This window comes from Neoarius graeffei, chromosome 25, assembly GCF_027579695.1.
Source record: "Neoarius graeffei isolate fNeoGra1 chromosome 25, fNeoGra1.pri, whole genome shotgun sequence".
Lineage (NCBI taxonomy): Eukaryota > Metazoa > Chordata > Actinopteri > Siluriformes > Ariidae > Neoarius > Neoarius graeffei.
In genome coordinates, this window is record NC_083593.1 from 7,782,464 (window position 1) to 7,803,680 (window position 21,217).

General features: G+C 42.5%; 1 protein-coding gene across 2 annotated transcripts in view; it reads right to left on the minus strand.

Annotated features, from left to right (window-relative positions):
• unc5cb (unc-5 netrin receptor Cb) overlaps positions 1–21,217 on the minus strand; it is a 273,678-nt gene that overhangs the window by 10,973 nt on the left and 241,488 nt on the right. For both annotated transcript variants that reach the window (XM_060909499.1, XM_060909500.1), the window contains exons 11-13: positions 16,198–16,285; positions 12,460–12,628; positions 2,367–2,600 (exon numbers count right to left, since the gene is read on the minus strand). In XM_060909499.1, the coding sequence (XP_060765482.1) occupies positions 2,367–2,600; positions 12,460–12,628; positions 16,198–16,285 (491 nt within the window). The remainder of the gene's footprint in view (positions 1–2,366; positions 2,601–12,459; positions 12,629–16,197; positions 16,286–21,217) is intronic.

A 21,217-nucleotide genomic window follows, 5' to 3' on the forward strand; every position in this document is an offset into this window, starting at 1 on the left:
GCATCCCTGCCGCATCAGCCACAAACACCAAACAAGTAAGTGTATAACTGTTAAGTCGTTTTGCCGTGTTTTAAAATCGGTGCGTTAGCCTAGCAATGGCTACATTAGCTGTGCAGCTAACCGCTTCCTGCAGTTAGCCAGGTAATCTGCGCTACAAAACTAAAGAGCATGCAGCATGCTCTGTTAAACTGAGTTTAGTCTGGAAATTGACTGTAACTTATGAGCTTATGTTTGACTATTGCTCTGCAATGCATGTCTTCTGTTGGATAAGCGATATGTTGCTGTAGTTGCTGCTTCTATCCTCTTTGGTTATGGAGTGCGTGTTCGAGCCTAGGGTATTATACGTTCGTAAACTACCACTCCGAACACTCTCACTCTCTGTTCTCTGTGTCACGTTGAGTTTACGAAAGGAGTCCGAGGGAGAACGGGGTTTTGTCTTAGCAGCGTGGCTACAGGCGCTGATAGCAGCGAGTATGTGTGCGCGCAGCTTGGTCAAGCCCCTCCCCCTCCCCCCATGGCCCGCCTCCACCCTCTACCCTTCCCCGCCTCCTGCTTCTCATTAGCAAAACGACGCACTGGGAAAAGAGCTGAAATGGGGCTTTCTCCCAGGAGGCTATATTTACGTGACGAGGGTTCATTTCGAGAAAGGCTGCGGATATAACATCCGGAAGCCTCCACGAGCCCGTTTAAAGCATCAACAAACCACCATGCCATGGGACCTTTAAACTGTAAAAACATAGGCAATAACTTCTGCCACTATTTTGTATTTGAATAGTCACACTTAGAGAACACCACTGAAATTTTCAACTTAGTCATTCAGTGTAAGGCTTTAGTATAGTGTCCATTATAAAGAACAAAGCAAAAGAGCAAAAAGTGACATTATTACTAAAAGAATAAGGCCTGTCAGTAAAGGCCAATTTATGCTGACAACCCAGTCCTCGCAGATAGCGTCGCAGACAGTGTCTGCGTAGCCCCCCCACCTTTGCAGACGCTCTGCGCGCACCTCCCAAAAATTGTGACCACCGCAGAAGCCTCGCAGACAAGAGGGCTCTGATTGGTCCACTCTACATCCGCTGTACACGCACTTCCGCTTCCCTACTTTCCCGGTTTGGTTTGTTTTCACGACCGGCATTTTTAAAAACACGAGCGAAGATGGAGCAGCACGAAGAGCGATTGATCGAGGAAGTGAGGAAGTACGTACATCTATACGACTCCAGTTCTAGTCATTATAAAAAAACAAAAAAGTTCTAGTCATTATAAGTAACCGGAGGATAAACACTCCACTAACCACACCCACCAACTACTCCTAGCGACCTCGCGCCCCCTTGCGTTGTGCCGGTGAATAACATCACGCACGCCTATTACTCCCCGCTCAACAATAAATTACAACTGTCTGCGAAAAGCTGTCTGCGAAAGCCTTGTCGCAAGAGCATGCAGAGGCCTTAACAGTGAGCCATTGCTAAAGTGCTCTTTGTTGAACAAAAAAAAAAGTAAAAAAAAAAAAAAAGAATCTCTGCAGATAGAATGCAGCAAAACATAGCACGTTTACATTTTAACTCTTGCATACATGTAAGCCGACTTAATTTTCAAACAAAAAGGTGATATTTAATGCTGAATCTGTTTTCCTCAGGAAAAAAAAAAACTTACTGGGGATCTTGATCATGTTTAATGCTTACACTCATGGAACAAATTATAGGCTATTTCACTTCAATTTCAAGCACTTACAACTGTAGGCTTAATTAGATACATTAAACAAAGTGTGGCACAAAAAACTCGAACACGTCTCCACGTAGGCTATTTTATTAACAACCTAGTTCTATAGCTAGCGTTGGTAATGGTGGTCTGAGTACCACTTTTTATCTATGACTGCACGGTTGCGGTACCTGAAGCCTCACCGACGTTAGATTCGGCCATGCACGACTCGTACTCCGTCGGATGCTTTGAGCAAAGATGTTTTAACAGCGGAGATGTTGTGTACTGTTTAGCACCTTTCCCACCACGAGACAACTCTGTACTGCGAAGTGTGCATGTTGCGCGACCTGAATCTCCCTCTTTCGCTTGAAAGTACTGCCACACAACACTCTTTCGGCTCACTGCTTCCATTTTCGATTTCGACTGCAAGCACAATGGAGGCTATCTTCTAAACATTGACGACGTAATCGCATGCACGTGCGCCGCACGTAGGATTCGGTTCGGTCGGCGCTCTAGGGTTCGGCTGAAACCGAACCCCTTTAAAAAGGCCAAGATTCGGCCGAATCCGAAACCGAATCTTGGATTCGGTGCAACCCTAATCGTTTATGATTGTTTTTATCATGCTAGGTGTGTATGTGGAAGCCGGACACGTTGTTCAGGAGGGTCGGACTCACTTTGAGGGCGTCCTGCGTGTCGTCCAGGCAGTACACGCGGATGTTGTACTCGAGGGCGGTGCAGGTAACTGGGCCGAACACGGCCAGCTTCAGCCTCTTGGTGGTGGCTGCGCTCACCGACTGACCCACTAAGCAGTACGTCCCCAGTGTCTCGGTCAGGATGTGACACGCCTCCTCGTCCATCTGAATGTAGCAGGGTGTGGTGAAGTTCTCCTCCCCTACCACCACTACGTCCTGAAGGCAGGTAACAGACATGTCAGTGCACCACATAACCGCTAATACACAAACTAGCACCAAAATACAACGATCTACAAGCGCGATGGCGATGAAGGCGATATTAGCATGAACAGAAGCTGCTCTGTTTGAGCAGAATGAACACATGAGGACAGATTAAATGTGTACACTAATGTATGGCTGGATCTCTCTCTCTCTCCAGCTTCATGTCAAAGTTTAGAGTTTAAAGCGAAAAAAACCTCAGAATTTCATTACAAAATCAATCTCGACCAATTGAAGATCAAAAAGGTTAATATACACGTCATTCAGGGTGGAGTTTTCCTGTAATATTTAAGTTATTCCACGAAATCGAGTCGTACATGAGCTGATAGCAGATGAGGCATGTAGCGCCGAGTTGTCTATAAGCCATGTACGACGAGATTGAGTGGAATAACTGTTTTATTATTTCTATCCACATTCAGTGGATTTTGAGAAACAGAGCATTTTTATTTTTTGCAAATTCGATAAATAAAAACTTTATACAAAACGTCCGACAATCATTTCTGTTTAGAATGTAAACAAGTTGGCGAAATGACCGGAGCAACTCGTGAAAAATGCTACAATAATTCGTGAAAAATTTTAAAAAAGATGCGTTCTTGCCATCAAATACTTTTATTCCATATTTTCTTGCTTTTTTATTTTTATTTTTTGAGGTTTTCTTCTTCTCCTTCAGGGTTTTTTTTTTTTGGTGGTTGGCAAACCAACTTAAAGGTGCATTACCGCCACCAACTGGGCTGGAGAGTGGAACAGGCAGTGTTAGGGAGGGGGAAAAATATTCTTTTAGCCATTTCTGTTTCTTTAAAATACTTGATGATAATTTTTGGGGTTTTGTTTTCAAATAGTTTTTATTTCATCTTCGGTTGGTTCAGCAAAAAGCTCCGCCATTTTGTTTACCTCTACTCACGGTATATGAACGGATATCCTAGTAGTAGAGTAGCCAATCAGAGCGCGCGATTGCTCATATCCAGTGAATGTGGATGGAAAAATAAGCGTTAACTAGCTGACTAAGATTAGCAGCAAGCTGGAGCTGATCTTGCTAAATCACTAAAATTACACGCAATAACATTTAAAAAAAAAAAAAAAAAACCTAAAAGTAGCTGAGTCTGCTCAAGCAAGTATGAGTTTGATAAGATTTACGTTAACTGAAAGTTTGTTCGAGAACTAAATTGTCACATTTCACAAAACAAAATTCGGGTTTTGTGTTAGCAAACCCGTATACGTTGTGGTCATTCACGGTGTGCTTCGAAATGAACGTTGGAAAACAAGAAGATTTGCTTTCCTGAAAGAAAAACAGGGAATTATTTAAATATCTAGTTCTACATCCTGTAATACGATCCAAAATCAAGAACATACTGTACAGGTCGGCTAATTCACTGGTTCACTCTGGAACTCTGGTTTTCATAAAAGATGAGATCAGCAGATTGGGAGGAAAAAAAAAAGCATTTTGGTTGATTAAAATATTCCTAAATTACAGCACCTGCAAAAACCTGTTGACTTTTCCGAGTGCTGTGTTATCCTCTTGCTATTTTTAGCAGTACTTCAGGCACTAAGAGCAATCTAGGCTGCTCTTGCTACTAGCTAGGCACTAAAACAAAAATCTCGTTTACATACGAACGACTTCTACTGAATTGTAATTGACTTTTGTAAAGCATGGCGCTTCACATGGTCAGACAGGACTGATTTATAAAGCAGCTGTAGACTTCAGACCTCACACAGTTAACCCCTATAATAACGCTCCTCTCAGCGTCTCTCTCTCTCTCTCTCCTGCTTTCATTATGACCATCAGAGGCGTTGGATCTCGAGTTGAGCTTCTTCTCTCTATTAGTTATAATTCGTGCGTTTCTGTAGACTTCTTGCTGTCATTAATTTCATCCCATTATAAGCCAGAGAGAGAGAAAAGAATTAAAATACTTTATTGTCAGCACGGCCATTAAACAGCAGCATTATGACTGGTCATTAGCCTCTGTAACGGGTCCTGGGGGAGCAGCGGATTGCACAGCGTTAGCAAGATAATGAGGAAACAGTACAGGGAAACTGGGCTAATGCCTTCCAGAACTGATTTATTTACCCAAGCCTCGAGTCAATCCATCACGATGCTCATTTAAATAATAAAAAAAGACAGAAAAGTAGATGCAAATGCACTTTTTAAATCCTTAATTATTTACTGGGGGGAAAAAAAAAATTGTAATATGAATAAAAAGCTTCGCACAAAAGACATTTCTTGTGAAATCATGGGAGCATTTCTCATCCGTATGACTACGCGTTCTGACAGGGCAAACCTGAGAAAGAGAGATTTATTATCCGCACATGCGCCGGCGTTTCTGTCTTTGCCACGAAGCTCAAAACCACGGCTGTGAACTCCGTCTCAACTCGCCGCCGTCGGATAGCCCTCGCTGTGAGATCTGATCAATAGCCGTTTCTTTGTTTAAAGTGTTGATATGGACGTTCGGTTTTGGCGCAACATCAACATCCATAAACATCACGCTGCCATGATGGCTGCTTATTCACAAAAAAACAAAAACCAACCCCTCAGCTGTCGTGTCTCTCCGGTGTCAGGGTGAGCTGTTATGGAGAAGCGGGTGTGTTTTGGAACAATGGAGCGTATGGAGGATTTATGGCATTGTGAGAGAAATGGACTTTGTGGAGTGAGTAATCTGCTGTTCAGTGAAGCAAGTGCAATAGCAGTCCCTACAGACCGAGCTCCTCAACTCTCTCTCTCTCTTTCTCTCTCTCACACACACACACTATCTCTCTCCATCTGAGCCTCTGCCCTTAATCACTCCCCATCCCTCGTGTCTATTCCTAACTACTGTCGTTATACACTTCTTCCTCAGCAGATTAAAGAATGCAATATTCATTTAATATTTGATCTTTCAATTACAGCGAGACACCTTTTTTTTATTTTATTTCGGGATCTATAAACACCACCTGGTCTTTCTGCAATCTTTATCTGGCGATCCTGTCCCTACTGTAGCCTCGGACTCCTGTTCACGGTTGACAGGATTGGAACGTGATGCCGTCGTAGCCCGTCCACGTCAGTGTTCGAACTTTTGCGCTTTTTCTGAGGCTACATCCACACGACAACGGCAACGAGATGTTATTGAAAAATATATCGCGTCCAAATGGGCAACGATCAGTAAAATATCAGGTCCATATGGCAACGCAACGCTTGCTGAAAACAATGCAATACACATGCCACACCTCTAGGGGCGCTGTAAGACGGTCCCTTCGGAGACACCAGAACAATAGAAGAAGTAAGGACGCATGCGCATAAACTATTATGCGCGAGACTTCATATTAGCCACAAAGTCAAAAATCTGTTCGTAAAATTACATTATAATGACCAAATACAATGAAAAGTATTTTTCCAGTCTCACCTGTGAAAGGTAATCCCATGTGATCTCGTTTGGACGGTAAACCTGTTGGTACAGTTAAACGCAGCTAATCTTTATTCTCCGCTTTGACCTATCCAATATGGTGGCGAGGATGACGTATGATTCTACGCGGAAGGCGGCGTCTTTAATGGTCCGGAATAAATTGAATGATACACGTTGATGGATTAATTTGCTCCTCTACGCCCTTTTTGAGGAATGTATTGTAGGACTTAAACCAACATCTGAAGAGGTGAGATCGCTCCTTTTTTTCCCTATTTTTGCTGGCGGGATTGACTCTGCCCTAAGGGCAGAGTCTCTCTCTCTCTCTCTCTCTCTCTCTCACTTTGCACCATTACACAATAAATATTCACAGTGAAAATATTTTGTAAGCGCGTTTCATGAACCAAGTTATAGGATTTGTTGACAACTCGCATCGAGTTCGTTACACTTCTACCTGGCGTGAAGCACTCACAGTCATGTGGTTGTGACGTCATCGTAAACAAATCCGTTCTACTCATCCAGACGACTTCACAACGGCAACGTTGCCAGATCTTTCCACTCTGGAACCCATTCTCAAAAAGATTGCGTTTTGGGCACCCAAAACGCCGGTGCCGTGTGGACGCCAGGCCTAAACGATAAGCAATTGTATCGGAGTCACCTGAATCCGTTGCCGTGTGGACAGGGCCTGAGATGCTTTTCTGCTCACCACGGTTGTACAGAGTGGTTACTTGAGTTTGCGTAGACTTCCTGTCAGCTTGAACCAGTCTGGCTTTGCTCTTTCATCAACAAGGTGTTTTCAACAACGTGTTTTTTTTTTTTTTCAAAATCAGTTTTCTTCCTTAGTTTAGAACCAAAAATCTGTATTCGTGCAACTTTTTTTTTTTTTCATTCTTGTCATGTTTTCGGAAGATCCCTTTTGATTATGGGAGGGGGGGGGTGTTCATAAAATTTTGATAACTGCTAGATTTATGAAAAATAAAAAGTACTAAATATACACTACCGTTCAAAAGTTTGGGGTCACGCAGACAATTTAGTGTTTTCCATGAAAAGTCACACTTTTATTTACCACCATAAGTTGTAAAATGAATAGAAAATATAGTCAAGACATTTTTCCGGCCATTTTGAGCATTTAATCGACCCCACAAATGTGATGCTCCAGAAACTCAATCTGCTCAAAGGAAGGTCAGTTTTATAGCTTCTCTAAAGAGCTCAACTGTTTTCAGCTGTGCTAACATGATTGTACAAGGGTTTTCTAATCATCCATTAGCCTTCTGAGGCAATGAGCAAACACATTGTACCATTAGAACACTGGAGTGAGAGTTGCTGGAAATGGGCCTCTATACACCTATGGAGATATTGCACCAAAAACCAGACATTTGCAGCTAGAATAGTCATTTACCACATTAGCAATGTATAGAGTGGATTTCTGATTAGTTTAAAGTGATCCTCATTGAAAAGAACAGTGCTTTTCTTTCAAAAATAAGGACATTTCAAAGTGACCCCAAACTTTTGAACGGTAGTGTAATTTCACACTTAAAATATATATATTTAAATGAATACTATTATCACTACTACTACTCATGTTCATAATTAAAAAAGTTTTATAGCGACAAATAAATTAACGCTTTAATTTACCCGAGGCCAAAGAATTTCCACCTGTTCTGAGCATGCCCGTGTTCAGTCGGCACTGAATTTATTTGTGATATCGCACTCCGCCACGGTAGTGGTTAACAGCTCATATGCAAGCAGACGTTTAGTGCTTTAAGAACTTGCAGTATTTTTTTTTTCCCCAGGTTTAAATATTATAATTTTATTGCAGCTCCCCCCCCCCAATCACCCTGCCTACCAGCAGCTAAACACCGAATCACGATATTCTACACACAGAAACCCAACAGTGTCCTGATGAATCCTATTACAGACTTGCAGCAATAAAATAACTCAGTTCTTTACACTGATTAAAAACGTTCGAGTCCGATACAGCGAGAAAGGGTTAAATTCCAACAAACTGCTCTGAGAGATGAGAGAGACAGACACAGTGTGCTCACTGTCAAATATCTATCATCATCCAAAAAAATTAGATTTTTGGTTTTGTAAAGTATGCAAGTTTGCGCATATTTAATTAGATGAATGGCTCATTTGCATAAAAAAAATTACCAACAGTGGACCAGTACGGATTAATTCGTCTCATCTCATTATCTCTAGCCGCTTTATCCTTCTACAGGGTCGCAGGCAAGCTGGAGCCTATCCCAGCTGACTACGGGCGAAAGGCGGGGTACACCCTGGACAAGTCGCCAGGTCATCACAGGGCTGACACATAGATACAGACAACCATTCACACTCACATTCACACCTACAGTCAATTTAGAGTCACCAGTTAACCTAACCTGCATGTCTTTGGACTGTGGGGGAAACCGGAGCACCCGGAGGAAACCCACGCGGACACGGGGAGAACATGCAAACTCCGCACAGAAAGGCCCTCGCCGGCCCCGGGGCTCGAACCCAGGACCTTCTTGCTGTGAGGCGACAGCGCTAACCACTACACCACCGTGCCGCCCGATTCATTGTGATGTTTTTATTGTTTTTTTTTTTAAATGACCCTGTTCACGTCTTGTGTCTTGCCTTTAAAACTAATTTGAAGTGTGTGCGCGCGCGTATCACATCATGAAAATCTTTAACTGTGTTGAGAAACTATAAAGTGCATCTGTCTCTGAGCAACAGGATTCCTGGACCAGTTCCCACCCTGTTTGAGAAAAGGAGTAGCTGTAAAAACGTGTTTCTTTTCCATCAGCGTTTAAACCCATCTTGTCTGAGGGGGGAAAAAAGCTCCCTGCCTTTGTGGTTATGTGCCCTTTTTACTCCCTCCCCCCCCCAGCATCCAAGCCTTAGTAGTTTTTTTTTCTTTCTTTCTTATGACCACCCAAGAGTGTTTTATGTTTGATAAGATGAGACAAGGTCACAGACTGCTGCTAAGCAGCTCAAAAGCGTCATGGCTCTGCAGGGAGATGAATGCGGATGCACATCGAAGCCAGAGCGTGAAATCTGACAGCTGCTTGGAGCGATCTAAAAGAAATCGCTCATGTTTGCACATGATTTGCTCCAGCTTTGGATGCGCGACATCGTTGTGTGACACTGTCACATTGGAGGCTAAAATGATCTTCAGTGACCGGTTTGATCAAAGATGCTTCCAGATGGGCGTCGATTAATTTTCTACAACGGCATCTCCGACAGTCATTCGAATCACGGGTTTATATTAACGCGCTTGTTTCTAATACGTTATCGTTTCTATCGCGACAGCTCTTTCACGGAGACGTCCTACGATGGCCGCGTCACGTAATCTAAACCTAAAAATAAACGTGCTGCTATTTAAGAAAGAAAAATGTATTACTGAAATGTAACATCTTTAAGATGTTTGTTTGACGTTTGTGGAAGGAGTCTCCAGTGCGAGTGCTTTGAGTTTCTCAGTAACTCTGTATTTTGCCTTAAAAAAAAGACTATCATCAGTAAATATTAGGGTGCATCAGTCGCCCCCTAAAAATGAAAAGTTCCAACGATCATGATGCATTTTTGTTTTTGTTCCTTTTGGTAAGAAAACACACTGGGTGAAATATTTTGACAAAATTCAAAAGTGTAATGGTGGCACCAGGAGCTCAAAGTTATGGAAAAAACTGCTATTTTATGACAAAATTTCGATCACTTTTCATGAAACATTATGGCACCTTATAGAGTATACCAAATATCTTAGATACACATTTTTAGTACATATTCTAAATATATTATCAAGCACAGTTTGAGTTTTAGCTGTTCATTGAATCATTGTTCAGCTACTTTTAAACAATACAAATGTATTATGAATCACATTAATGCTTCTCAATCCCTTGCAAAGGTTCTTAACATGATCTCTGGCTCACAAGAAATCAATAAATGGAGTCCAACATTGTGATTAAAACCTTACGCGAAAACATAAAATAAGCGTTTTTTGGCAAAAAAAAAAAAAATGAACCTCATGGTGCCACCATTAGACTTTTGAATATGGTCAAAAAATTTTACAGGATGTCTTTATTGGTGAAAAGCACGGGCGCAGATAGAGGGTGGGACGGGTGGGATTCGTCCCACCCAGATTTAAATTCACCTCGTTCGGTCCCCCCCACTTATAGGGAGGAAAAAACGTCTATGCTGTCTTTCTTTGCATAAGGCAAACCTCACGGAAAAATCAAAAGACTAATTACCATTCAGTTTATTGAGGTGCACAGCAGTGTATACATAGTTGCAACAACTCACATAAAACAAAACAAAGACTGATCTTCGGTTGGTTGAGCTGCGCAGACTGCACAGGTTGCGAGCTTGAGCTTGGTTGCTATGGTTACCCACAACAAGTTTGACAGGCATATCGGGGACAGCTCCTAGTTCAGGACCCCAACACGGCATGATGAAAAGGCAGAAAACGATTGCATCGTTTTTTCAAAAAACAACTACTGTAAGTAAACTGTGCCTTACTTTATCATATCACCTTGCAATTTTTTGATAGTCTGTTCAAAGTAATGTCGTAGTGAAAGTAAAATCGTACGGAGTAGAGATGCCTTTCTGGTAGCCTCCTTCTTTCGGTGGTAGCCTGTAGATACAGTGCTCAGAAGGCAGTTTTAATGTTTAATCTGGCGTTCCCTGCCATAATTTCAGCGAGCATATTGTTTCATAAGGAAACTTTGCGAAGAGTTGTTGACTGACTGCCGCTCATGCAACACACAGGCATAGTTAGAAAGTCAGGATGCACTGGTTTACACTTTACACACACACACGTAGCCCAGCCTCTCGCTATGTTTAACAGTCGGAACTTAGCGGTTTTAAAACTAGTTTTGCAGCTCTATTCCTACTCTTTATTTATTAGTAGGCCTAAGCTAACGGTTGCAGGGATGAAGGAGTGATGGTTTTTTTTGTCTTAGCTGAGTAATGTCGCTGCCCTGAGGGCATCAGAGTATATTCCTCGCACAACACATGTTGGGGGGTGGGGTTGGGGTTGGTTTGCTGGCAGCTTTGTCCCCCCCCCCAGTTCAAAAAATGTATCTGCGCCCCTGGTGAAAAGGAACACCCAAACAAAAATGCATCAGATTTTATGAAAGTGAGCGCAACTGATGCACCCTAGTAAATATAAAATAATAAAGGTAAAATAATAGATATACAATTTAAAAAATAGTTACAATAAGTGCAATTCTAAATGGTTAAAAAGCGCAACGTGTTATTCTTTAATAAACAAAAACTAGTTAAGGGGACGATAACACTATGGACATTAATACACTTCAGTGTAATTAGAGTAACTCTACTTCATCACACCACCCTGTTGTTATTGATTACTTTCCTATAACAGCACATTCCTAATTTAGTGCAGGGAATGTTTATAGTGCGCGTGAGAGAGAGAGAATTTTGAGGGAAGGTCTTGCGTAGGCTGATTCATACTTCATGCAAGGTTAATTAAAGTGCTGGTGTTGTGTTCATGTGTGATAACAATAAAGGGCAGTAACTGGGTGCTTTGTTCACAGCTATGCCCCTGGACCTGTGCTCAGATAACTTGAGATAACTTCTCCAGCGTTAATGACAAGGCTGGCGGGTGGCCTGCGCTATCCTCGGCTCAGGAGCCTCCTGGAAAAAAAAAAAAAGTAAAAACCCATCATCTCCTCTCTGAAGCCTGGAGTGTGAGATGCAGGGAGGCACATGGAAGCACCGCCTGATAACACACTGTTCTCCATCGCCATCTAATTAACTCTGGGTTCTGTTTACTGAGACTCGCCCAGCATGGTGCGAACAAACTCGGCTCTCATCTCCGGCTTTCTTCTTGCTCCTTGCTTTGCACGGTTTTTGCACAAATCCCACCAGGTGTTGCATACCACCACGCTATTTATCAGCAGCACATGTTCACCTGGCTTGACAGTTTCCGAACACGCGCCTTCTTGAGCTTCAAACACGTCCGCCGTCGAATAAAGACGAGTTTCAAAACTGCCTTTTTGTTTCATATCCCCGATTTAATAAAGGGCGGCGGCACGGTGGTGTAGTGGTTAGCGCTGTCGCCTCACAGCAAGAAGGTCCGGGTTCGAGCCCCGTGGCCGGCGAGGGCCTTTCTGTGCGGAGTTTGCATGTTCTCCCCGTGTCCGCGTGGGTTTCCTCTGGGTGCTCCGGTTTCCCCCACAGTCCAAAGACATGCAGGTTAGGTTAACTGGTGACTCTAAATTGAGCGTAGGTGTGAATGTGAGTGTGAATGGTTGTCTGTGTCTATGTTTCAGCCCTGTGATGACCTGGCGACTTGTCCAGGGTGTACCCCGCCTTTCGCCCGTAGTCAGCTGGGATAGGCTCCAGCTCGCCTGCGACCCTGTAGAACAGGATAAAGCGGCTACAGATAATGAGATAAGATGAGATGAGATTTAATAAAGGAACGAGCCGAAACTTCCGCTCGTACTCACCTCCCATTGGCCGTGCTGCGACTGGCTCTTCAGCTGAATGAGCCAATCATCGTTGTCGGCTTCAGCGCAGTGGTGCATGGTGATGATGACAGGCCGGGTGAGGAGAGCTCCTGGAGGCCCACAGCTCACCACTGGGCTCAGAACAGTCTGAGTATCATCCACTGAAGGTCTACACACACACAAACACAAACACACAATTACACGCTTCGATCATCAAAGCAGGCTTAATGAAATCCATACAGGAGATGACACAAACACTGTTTGGTGTCTCTCTCTGCCTTATTATCTCTAACATTCAAGTTCTAACCCAATTTCCTGCTATGTAGGTCAGCGCCGGTTTCACAATCACCTAAATCTGGGATGGTGAAGGTCAGCACGAGTATCCTCTGACACTTGTGAAGCAGATGCTATCTACCCTCTTCTGCATACGTGAGTTGAACAACAGTATTAAATTCATCCTCATTCATTTCCTGTAAAAGCAGCTCTGACAGCTGGACTGCATTATCGTTTCTATCGTAACAACTGGATGAAAGATGCATCACAAAAAATGTCTATTTGTAAAATGATAGGGTGACGTCCAGGCTGGAGTCTTTATAGCTACTATAGCAAAAGCGATAACGGGTTGATAATGAATTAGTTTCACAGACGTTCCACAACATTTACAATATACAGTGGCGTGCAAAAGTTTGGGCACGCTTACTGAAAATGTCTGTTACTGTGAATAGCTAAGTGAGCAGAAGATGAACTGATCACCAAAAGGCATAAAGGTAAAGACGACACGTTTCTTTTCAGCGTTTTCTGCAAGATTTGTGTATTATTTTTGTTTTGTACAGTTGGAGAGTGAAAAAAGAAAAGGAACACCATGCGAAAGTTTGGGCCCCCCAATCCATTTGAGTTCTCAGGTAACTTTTACCAAGGTTCCAGACCTTAATTAGCTTATTGAGCTGTGGCTTGTTCAAATTCTTCGTTAGGAAAGGTCAGATGATGCAGATTTCAAAGCTGTATAAATTCTCTGACTCCTCAAACTTGTCCCTAAAATCAACAGCCATGGGCTCCTCGAAGCAACTCCCTCGCATTCTGAATAATAAAATAGTTGATGCTCACAAAGCAGGAGAAGGCTACAAGAACGTAGCGAAGTGTTTTCAGGTAGCCGTTTCCTCAGATTGGAATGTTATTAAGAAATGGCAGTTAACAGAAACAGTGGAGATCAAGGTGAGGTCTGGAAGATGAAGAAAACTTTCTGAAAGAACTGCTCGTTGGATTGCTAGAAAGGCAAATAAAAACCCCTGTTTGGCTGCAAAAGACCTTCAGAAAGATTTAGCAGACCCTGGAGTGGTGGTGCACTGTTCTACTATGCAGCGACACCTGAACAAATATGACCTTCATGGGAGAGTCATCAGAAGAAAACCGTTCCTGCGTCCTAGCCACAAAATTCAGCGTCTGAAGTTTGCAAATGAACATCTAAATAAGCCTGATGCATTTTGGAAACAAGTCCTGTGGACTGATGAAATCAAAATAGAACTTTTTGGCCACAATGTGCAAAGGTACGTTTGGAGAAAAAAGGGTGCCAAATTCCAGGAAAAGAACACCTCTCCAACTCTGAAGCATGGGTGTGGCTCGATCATGCTTTGGGGTTGTGTTGCAGCCAGTGGCACAGGGCACATTTCATTGGTCGAGGGAAGCATGGATTCGAATAAATACCAGCAAATTCTGGAAGCAAACATCACACCATCTGTAAAAAAGTTGAAGTTAAAAAGAGGACGGGTCCTACAATAAGACGATGATCCAAAACACACCTCAAAATCTACAATGGAATACCTCAAGAGGCCCAAGCTGAAGGTTTTGCCCTGGCCCTCACAGTCCCCTGACCTAAACATCATTGAAAATCTGTGGATAGATCTCAAAAGAGCAGCGCATGCAAGACAGCCCAAGAAACTTGTAGAACTGGAAGCCTTTTGCAAGGACGAATGTGTGAAAATCCCCCAGGTAAGAACTGAAAGATTATTAGCTGGCTGCAAAAAGTGTTTACAAGCTGTGATACTTGCCAAAGGGGGTGTTACTAGGTACTAACCATAGACGGTGCCCAAACTTTTGCTTCGGGCCCTTTTCCTTTTTTTATCATTTTGAAAATGTAAAAGAAGAAAATAAAAAATTTTTTTGCTTAAAATATAAAGGGAATGAGTCATCTTTAACTTTATGCCTTTTGGAGATCATTTCATCTTCAACTTGCTTAACTGTTCACAGTAACAGCAATTTTGACCAGGGGTGCCCAAACTTTTGCATACCACTGTATATGTAACGGTAAATGGATAAAACGTACCCTGAGTGGTTGTTTAATAAATAAAAGATGTAGTCATTGACAAATTGCTGTGGTGTAAGAGAAATGAAACACTTCACAACGTGCTGTTACGAGAAAAGAATCAACTTCAGTTATATCGTTATAAAAGCAGGAAAGGATTTCTATTTTCATCCATGTATACTGTACATTATTCTGTCCACATTCACTGGATATGAGCAATCACACGCTCTGATTGGCTATATACTCATATACTGCGAGTAGAGAATAACAAAACGGAGGAACGTTTTGCTGAACCAACCGAGGATGAAATAAAAACTCTGCTTGAAAACAAAACCCCAAAAAATACAAAAAAGCAATAAAATATGGAATGAAAGTTTTCGATGGTAAGAACGTATCTTTAAAAAAAAAAAAATTCAAGAATTATCATCACATTTTTCACAAATTGCTCCTGTCATTTCGTCAGTTTGTTGACATTCTTCATCTTTAAGCATTAAAATTTGTTGTTGTTTTTTTTAGACTGGTTCAAAATCTCAAAGAAGTTTGAAAATCACTTCACTGAAATGTCCAAGGAACAATTCAATAAATGTCTAAAGCTATTCTATACCTTGGCAAGACGGCACTTTAAACAAAAAAAAACAACGCTAAAGTCAATCCGTGCAGCCGTCGATAGGTTTTTAAGAAGTTCGCCTTTCAGAAGTGGAAGTGATTTTGTATGAAATTTTTATTTAACGAATAATGCTCTGTTTCACAAAATCCAATTAATGTGGATAGAATAAAACAGTTATTCCACTCAATCTGGTCGTACACGGCTTATAGCCGACTCGGAGCTATGCGTCTCGTCGACTATAAGCTCATTACGATTCGGTTTTGTGGAATAACTCTTAATTATTAGGAAAAACAAGGTCAGCAAAATGATTTTCAAAGTGGATGAATAGAAAAAAGTGCAAAGAATCGTGTCCTTCGCTTTGATTGGCTCGCACTCTGATCTCCGAACCATTTCATTCACTTGTGGTTTGTGCCGACATGAACTTAAAGCCTTGATTTGATTTATTTATGTTTTTAATCCTAAAATCTTTTTGTTCCCAACACGAAACTGTGTGTGTGTATATATATTGGCTCAATTTGTTGCGCAAACATGGAAAATTGTGTTTTCAAATCATATTTCTAGAGCCGAGGTCATTTCGGGGTCGTAATGAGCCTCAGCGGCCCTGAGAGAGATGAAGATTCGGCTACTGGAAACAGTAACTTGGACCCCGGCTCTCATTATGTTGTTTTGTCAGGGCCAAGCTGGAGGAGGTATTGGAAAATGAGCGGAGCATGGCGGGGGAGGGGGGACGGGCGCTGCCAGATGATTTCCCACAATCCTGTCTGGCTGCGCTGATGAATGTCAGAGTCTACAGGAGTGCTTCGCTTGTGGCGTGACTGGGGAGGGACGTTACCTCATTGTCTCCTTCCTGTGCACCGTCACGTACATCTCGTACACCCGTCCCTGAGGGATAGCACCTGCTGGCACCAACAAGCTCACGCCTGTGGGTAGACACACACACACATATACACACACACAGCAACTGTCATCAAACTGTGACCTCTGCCACACATTGCCCTCTGCCAGGCCTTGTGTCTGCCAGTGCTCACTACGGCGCCAGGCAAAGTGCAAAGAGCAAAGCCCTGTCAATGTCACTTACACACACACACACACAGCCTGGGCCACACAGCACAGAGACAGCTCCGTGTGGAAATTCCCCGTTCAGGCTTGAATGTAACACTGTGGAGAGGGTTGATTTTCTCACACAGCATCACACAGACAGCATTGATTTTTTTCCCCCCCTGTCCTTCTACTGAACTCTTCATGGCAACACTCTCAAAACAGACAAAGAAAACCAATAACGCCTCCTATTTTGACAATTTTAAAAAAGTTTTAAAATGATTTCTGACACTCAGCATTGCGATGAAACTAAAGCTCAACTTAATGTGCCATTTGTTTCATTAGATTTCTCAACACACACGCACACTTTCCAGTTTTATTTATCAGCCGAGTCGAAACTGTGAAAACTCCCACTGAGATTGGACTTGTTACGCTTTTCAGTTCACTCCAGGCCGAGAGTCGGCACGCTGCTGAAATATTCATCTGCTCAAACGTGCAAGGATGCGGTGTGTAAATGAACAGAGGTGCCTTGGAGAAAACCCAAACTTTCTTGACCTACAAACATCTCTTTGCCCATGCGCTTCACATTGGGCGAACCATCCACGCATCCCAGTGCTTGAAAGAACCTTGTCAGAGATCTTCATAGTCCAGTCTTGATGCTGTAGGGAACAGCTGGCACATGTGGATTTAAGCTACATTACGCACTTTCAAATGCTGGTGTAATTAATTAATTAATAGCTATTAATGCACCCAGTTCCGAGGAGGGCGTCCGAGAACCATGAGAACGATCGTCTTTTCAGGCGTCAATCTACTGACTGCCTTTTACAGTGGTGCTTGAAAGTTTGTGAACCCTTTAGAATTTTCTATATTTCTGCATAAAAATGACCTAAAACATCATCAGATTTTCACACAAGTCCTAAAAGTAGATAAAGAGAACCCAGTTAAACAAATGAGACAAAAATATTATACTTGGTCATTTATTTATTGAGGAAAATGATCCAATATTACATATCTGTGAGTGGCAAAAGTATGTGAACCTTTGCTTTCAGTATCTGGTGTGACCCCCTTGTGCAGCAATAACTGCAACTCAACGTTTGCGGTAACTGTTGATCAGTCCTGCACACCGGCTTGGAGGAATTTTAGCCCGTTCCTCAATACAGAACAGCTTCAACTCTGGGATGCTGGTGGGTTTCCTCACATGAACTGCTCGCTTCAGGTCCTTCCACAACATTTCCATTGGATTAAGGTCAGGACTTTGACTTGGCCATTCCAAAACATTAACTGTATTCTTGTTTAATCATTCTTTGGTAGAACGACTTGTGTGTTTAGGGTCATTGTCTTGCTGCATGACCCACCTTCTCTTGAGATTCAGTTCATGGACAGATGTCCTGACATTTTCCTTTAGAATTCACTGGTATAATTCAGAATTCATTGTTCCATCAATGATGGCAAGCCGTCCTGGCCCAGATGCAACAAAACAGGCCCAAACCATGATACTACCACCACCATGTTTCACAGATGGGATAAGGTTCTTATGCTGGAATGCAGTGTTTCCCTTTCTCCAAACATGAGGCTTCTCATTTCAACCAAAAAGTTCTATTTTGGTCTCATCCTTCACAAAACATTTTTCCAATAGCTGTCTGGCTTGTCCACATGATATTTAGCAAACTGCAGATGAGCAGCAATGTTCTTTTTGGAGAGCAGTGGTTTTCTCCTTGCAACCCTGCCATGCACACCATTGTTGTTCAGTGTTCTCCTGATGGTGGACTCATGAACATTAATATTAACCAACGTGAGAGAGGCCTTCAGTTGCTTAGAAGCTACCCTGGGGTCCTTTGTGACCTCGCCGACCATTACACGCCTTGCTCTTGGAGTGATCTTTGTTGGTCGACCACTCCTGGGGAGGGTAACAATGGTCTTAAATTTCCTGCATTTGTACACAATATGTCTGACTGTGGATTGGTGGAGTCCAAACTCTTTAGAGATGCTTTTGTAACCTTTTCCAGCCTGATGAGCATCAACAATGCTGTTTCTGAGGTCCTCAGAAATCTCCTTTGTTCGTACTATTATACACTTCCACAAACATGTGTTGTGAAGCTCAGACTTTGATAGATCCCTGTTCTTTAAATAAAACAGGGTGCCCACTCACACCTGATTGTCATCCCATCGATTGAAAACACCTGACTCTAATTTCACCTTCAAATTAACTATTAATCCTAGAGGTTCACATACTTTTGCCACTCACAGTTATGTAATATTGGATCATTTTCCTCAATAAGTAAATGACCAAGTATAATATTTTTGTCTTATTTGTTTAACTGGGTTCTCTTTACCTATTTTTAGGACTTGTGTGACAATCTGATGATGTTTTAGGTCATATTTATGCAAAAATATAGAAAATTCTAAAGGGTTCACAAACTTTCAAGCACCACTGTATATCACTGTATGTCGCATGAAGTCACTTTGAGCGCGGTTTTGTTATGAAAAAAAAAAATCAGTCTACGACACCTTCAGCTGGACGCCCGACAGAGAACTATTGACCTGGAGAGAGTAGGGGATATCAAGCTGAGTGCTGAGATAAGATGATGAAGCTGTGCGTCCATCAGGTCTTGTCCAGCAGAGCGCAGAAAACTAGAAGTGCTACCTTATCATTTTTCTCATTGCAGATACAAGCAGAATTATTCTACCCACATTCACTGGATATGAGCAATCGCGCACTCTGATTGGCTACTCTACTACGAGGCTATTAGCTCATATAGCGTGAGGAGAGAAAAACAAAATGGCGGAGCAATTTGTTGAACTAACCGAGGACGAAATAAAAACTCTACTCGAAAACAAAATACCAAAAAAAAAGCAACAAAATACGGAATGAAAGTATTTGACGCTAAGAACGTAATTGCTCCTGTCATTTCGCCGGTTTGTTTATATTCTAAGCGGAAATGATTTTGTCGGACGTTTTGTATAAAGTTTGAATTTATAAAAAATAAAAATGCTCTGCTTCTCATAATCCAGTGAATGTGGATAGAATAAAACAGTTATTCCACTCAATCTCGTCGTACATGGCTTATAGACAACTCGGTGCTACGCGCCTCGTCAACTATCAGCTCATGTACAACGAGATTTCGTGGAATAGCTGTTAACTATGCTGCATTCAATTTGCCTCGGAAGTGGGAAGTCCGAGCTGAGAATCACATCATTTTTGACTTTTTCAAAGTGGTGGGAAAAATCGGGACACCTCCATGTTTGTCCTTTGTCAATAAGCTAGTACTGTTTTCAAATCAAATCAAAGTCCTTCCCACGCCATGTGGCGCACAGGGCGGCGCTGATCTCCATTTCCGTAGCCCTTGGCCTCTTGCCTATTACATACTGTAGCTAGGGTTACGGTGGGGGGCGGGTCCTCTGGTAACCGCAAGAGTTTGACTCCCCACTCGCATCTGTATTGCAGCTTGACAGCAGTAGGTACCCTTTTTATGATGGTCTTCGGTATGACCCGAACATGAGTAGAACTCGCGATCTCCCGATCGAGAGGCGGACACGCTAACCACTAGGCCACTCACCGGTTAGTACTGTTTTATATGAAGACAATTCTTGTGTGTGTGTGTATATATAATATAGCAGCCATGCTGATTTGACGCCACTTACCGAACTCGGGGTTGAGGAGGCGTTTTCTTGTTGTTCCATGGTTGGAAATTACGAGTTAAGACCTTTACTCGAATGCAGCGTGAAGGCCTCATTTATCAAGACGGATTTGAATAAATCTGTTTGCAAATTCTTTGCAGGAGCATTTGGAAAAACGTCATATCCTCCGAGTTAAATCGTAAGCTTCTGATTGGCTTCTGGTCACATACCGTAACTGGCGACGACTTACTGCAATTTTACGGAATAAACAAATTACGTTTAAATTCCGAGAGTGAAATTTTCTGAAGTCGTTTCATATTAATGCCTTGTGAAAGCAATCAAACCCATAAATTAAGATGAATAAGACTAGTTATTGGATTAAGACAAAAGTAACGGCACCCTTTCAAAGGAGGATAAGTTGGTGTTTGTCTACGGAAGTTGACTCGCTGCAGTGGCCGAGCTATATTTATTGGAAGATTAATGTAGCGCTCTTTCCCTGTCATTTTTTTCACTTCGTGGGTGTCGGTGAATCTAAATCGGCTATGCTTTCATTGCCGAATGGCAAAAAATGCCATTCAGCAGGCGAGTATGAAGAAAATCAACCTCTTTTGTAAGTTCAGTTTGGCCGACGAAAATGTTTTACATGCAACTATAGTAAATGAGTGATGATGAACAGGAACATGCTTTTCAAAAATAACGCGTGGATGCTAGCGCTGACAGGGTTAGCTGGCTGAAGGCTTACAGTTATACTTGGCACCCTTCTACCGTACCTTCTGTCTTGTATTTGACTGGAGAAAGCCTTGATAAATAGCACCTCAGGCGGCGTGTGTGTACACACAGCAGCTCGTTTCTTTCTCCACATGCCTATATGAGTGTCAGGATGGAACTTGGGCCCTAAATCGATCAGCTCTTTTTGAAGCACACATGGCGGTGGAGTAAAGTTCGCAATCTCCTGACGTCCTGAAGACTCTTTGTGGACTCTGGCAGTGTTTCATTAAATTGCTGGGAGCTGCCTGTAATCTGTGTTTATAGGCCTGGCTGTAAGTTGTACAGAGCCTCTCCGTCAGCAGCACCCAGCGCGGCCTGCTCTTCATTAAGCCGTTTAGCATCAATCAGTGGCTGGCAGCACCGGGGCTACCACCATCCAGACTGCAAGTGCTGACACTCGCATATACACACTACATGCTACTGGATCA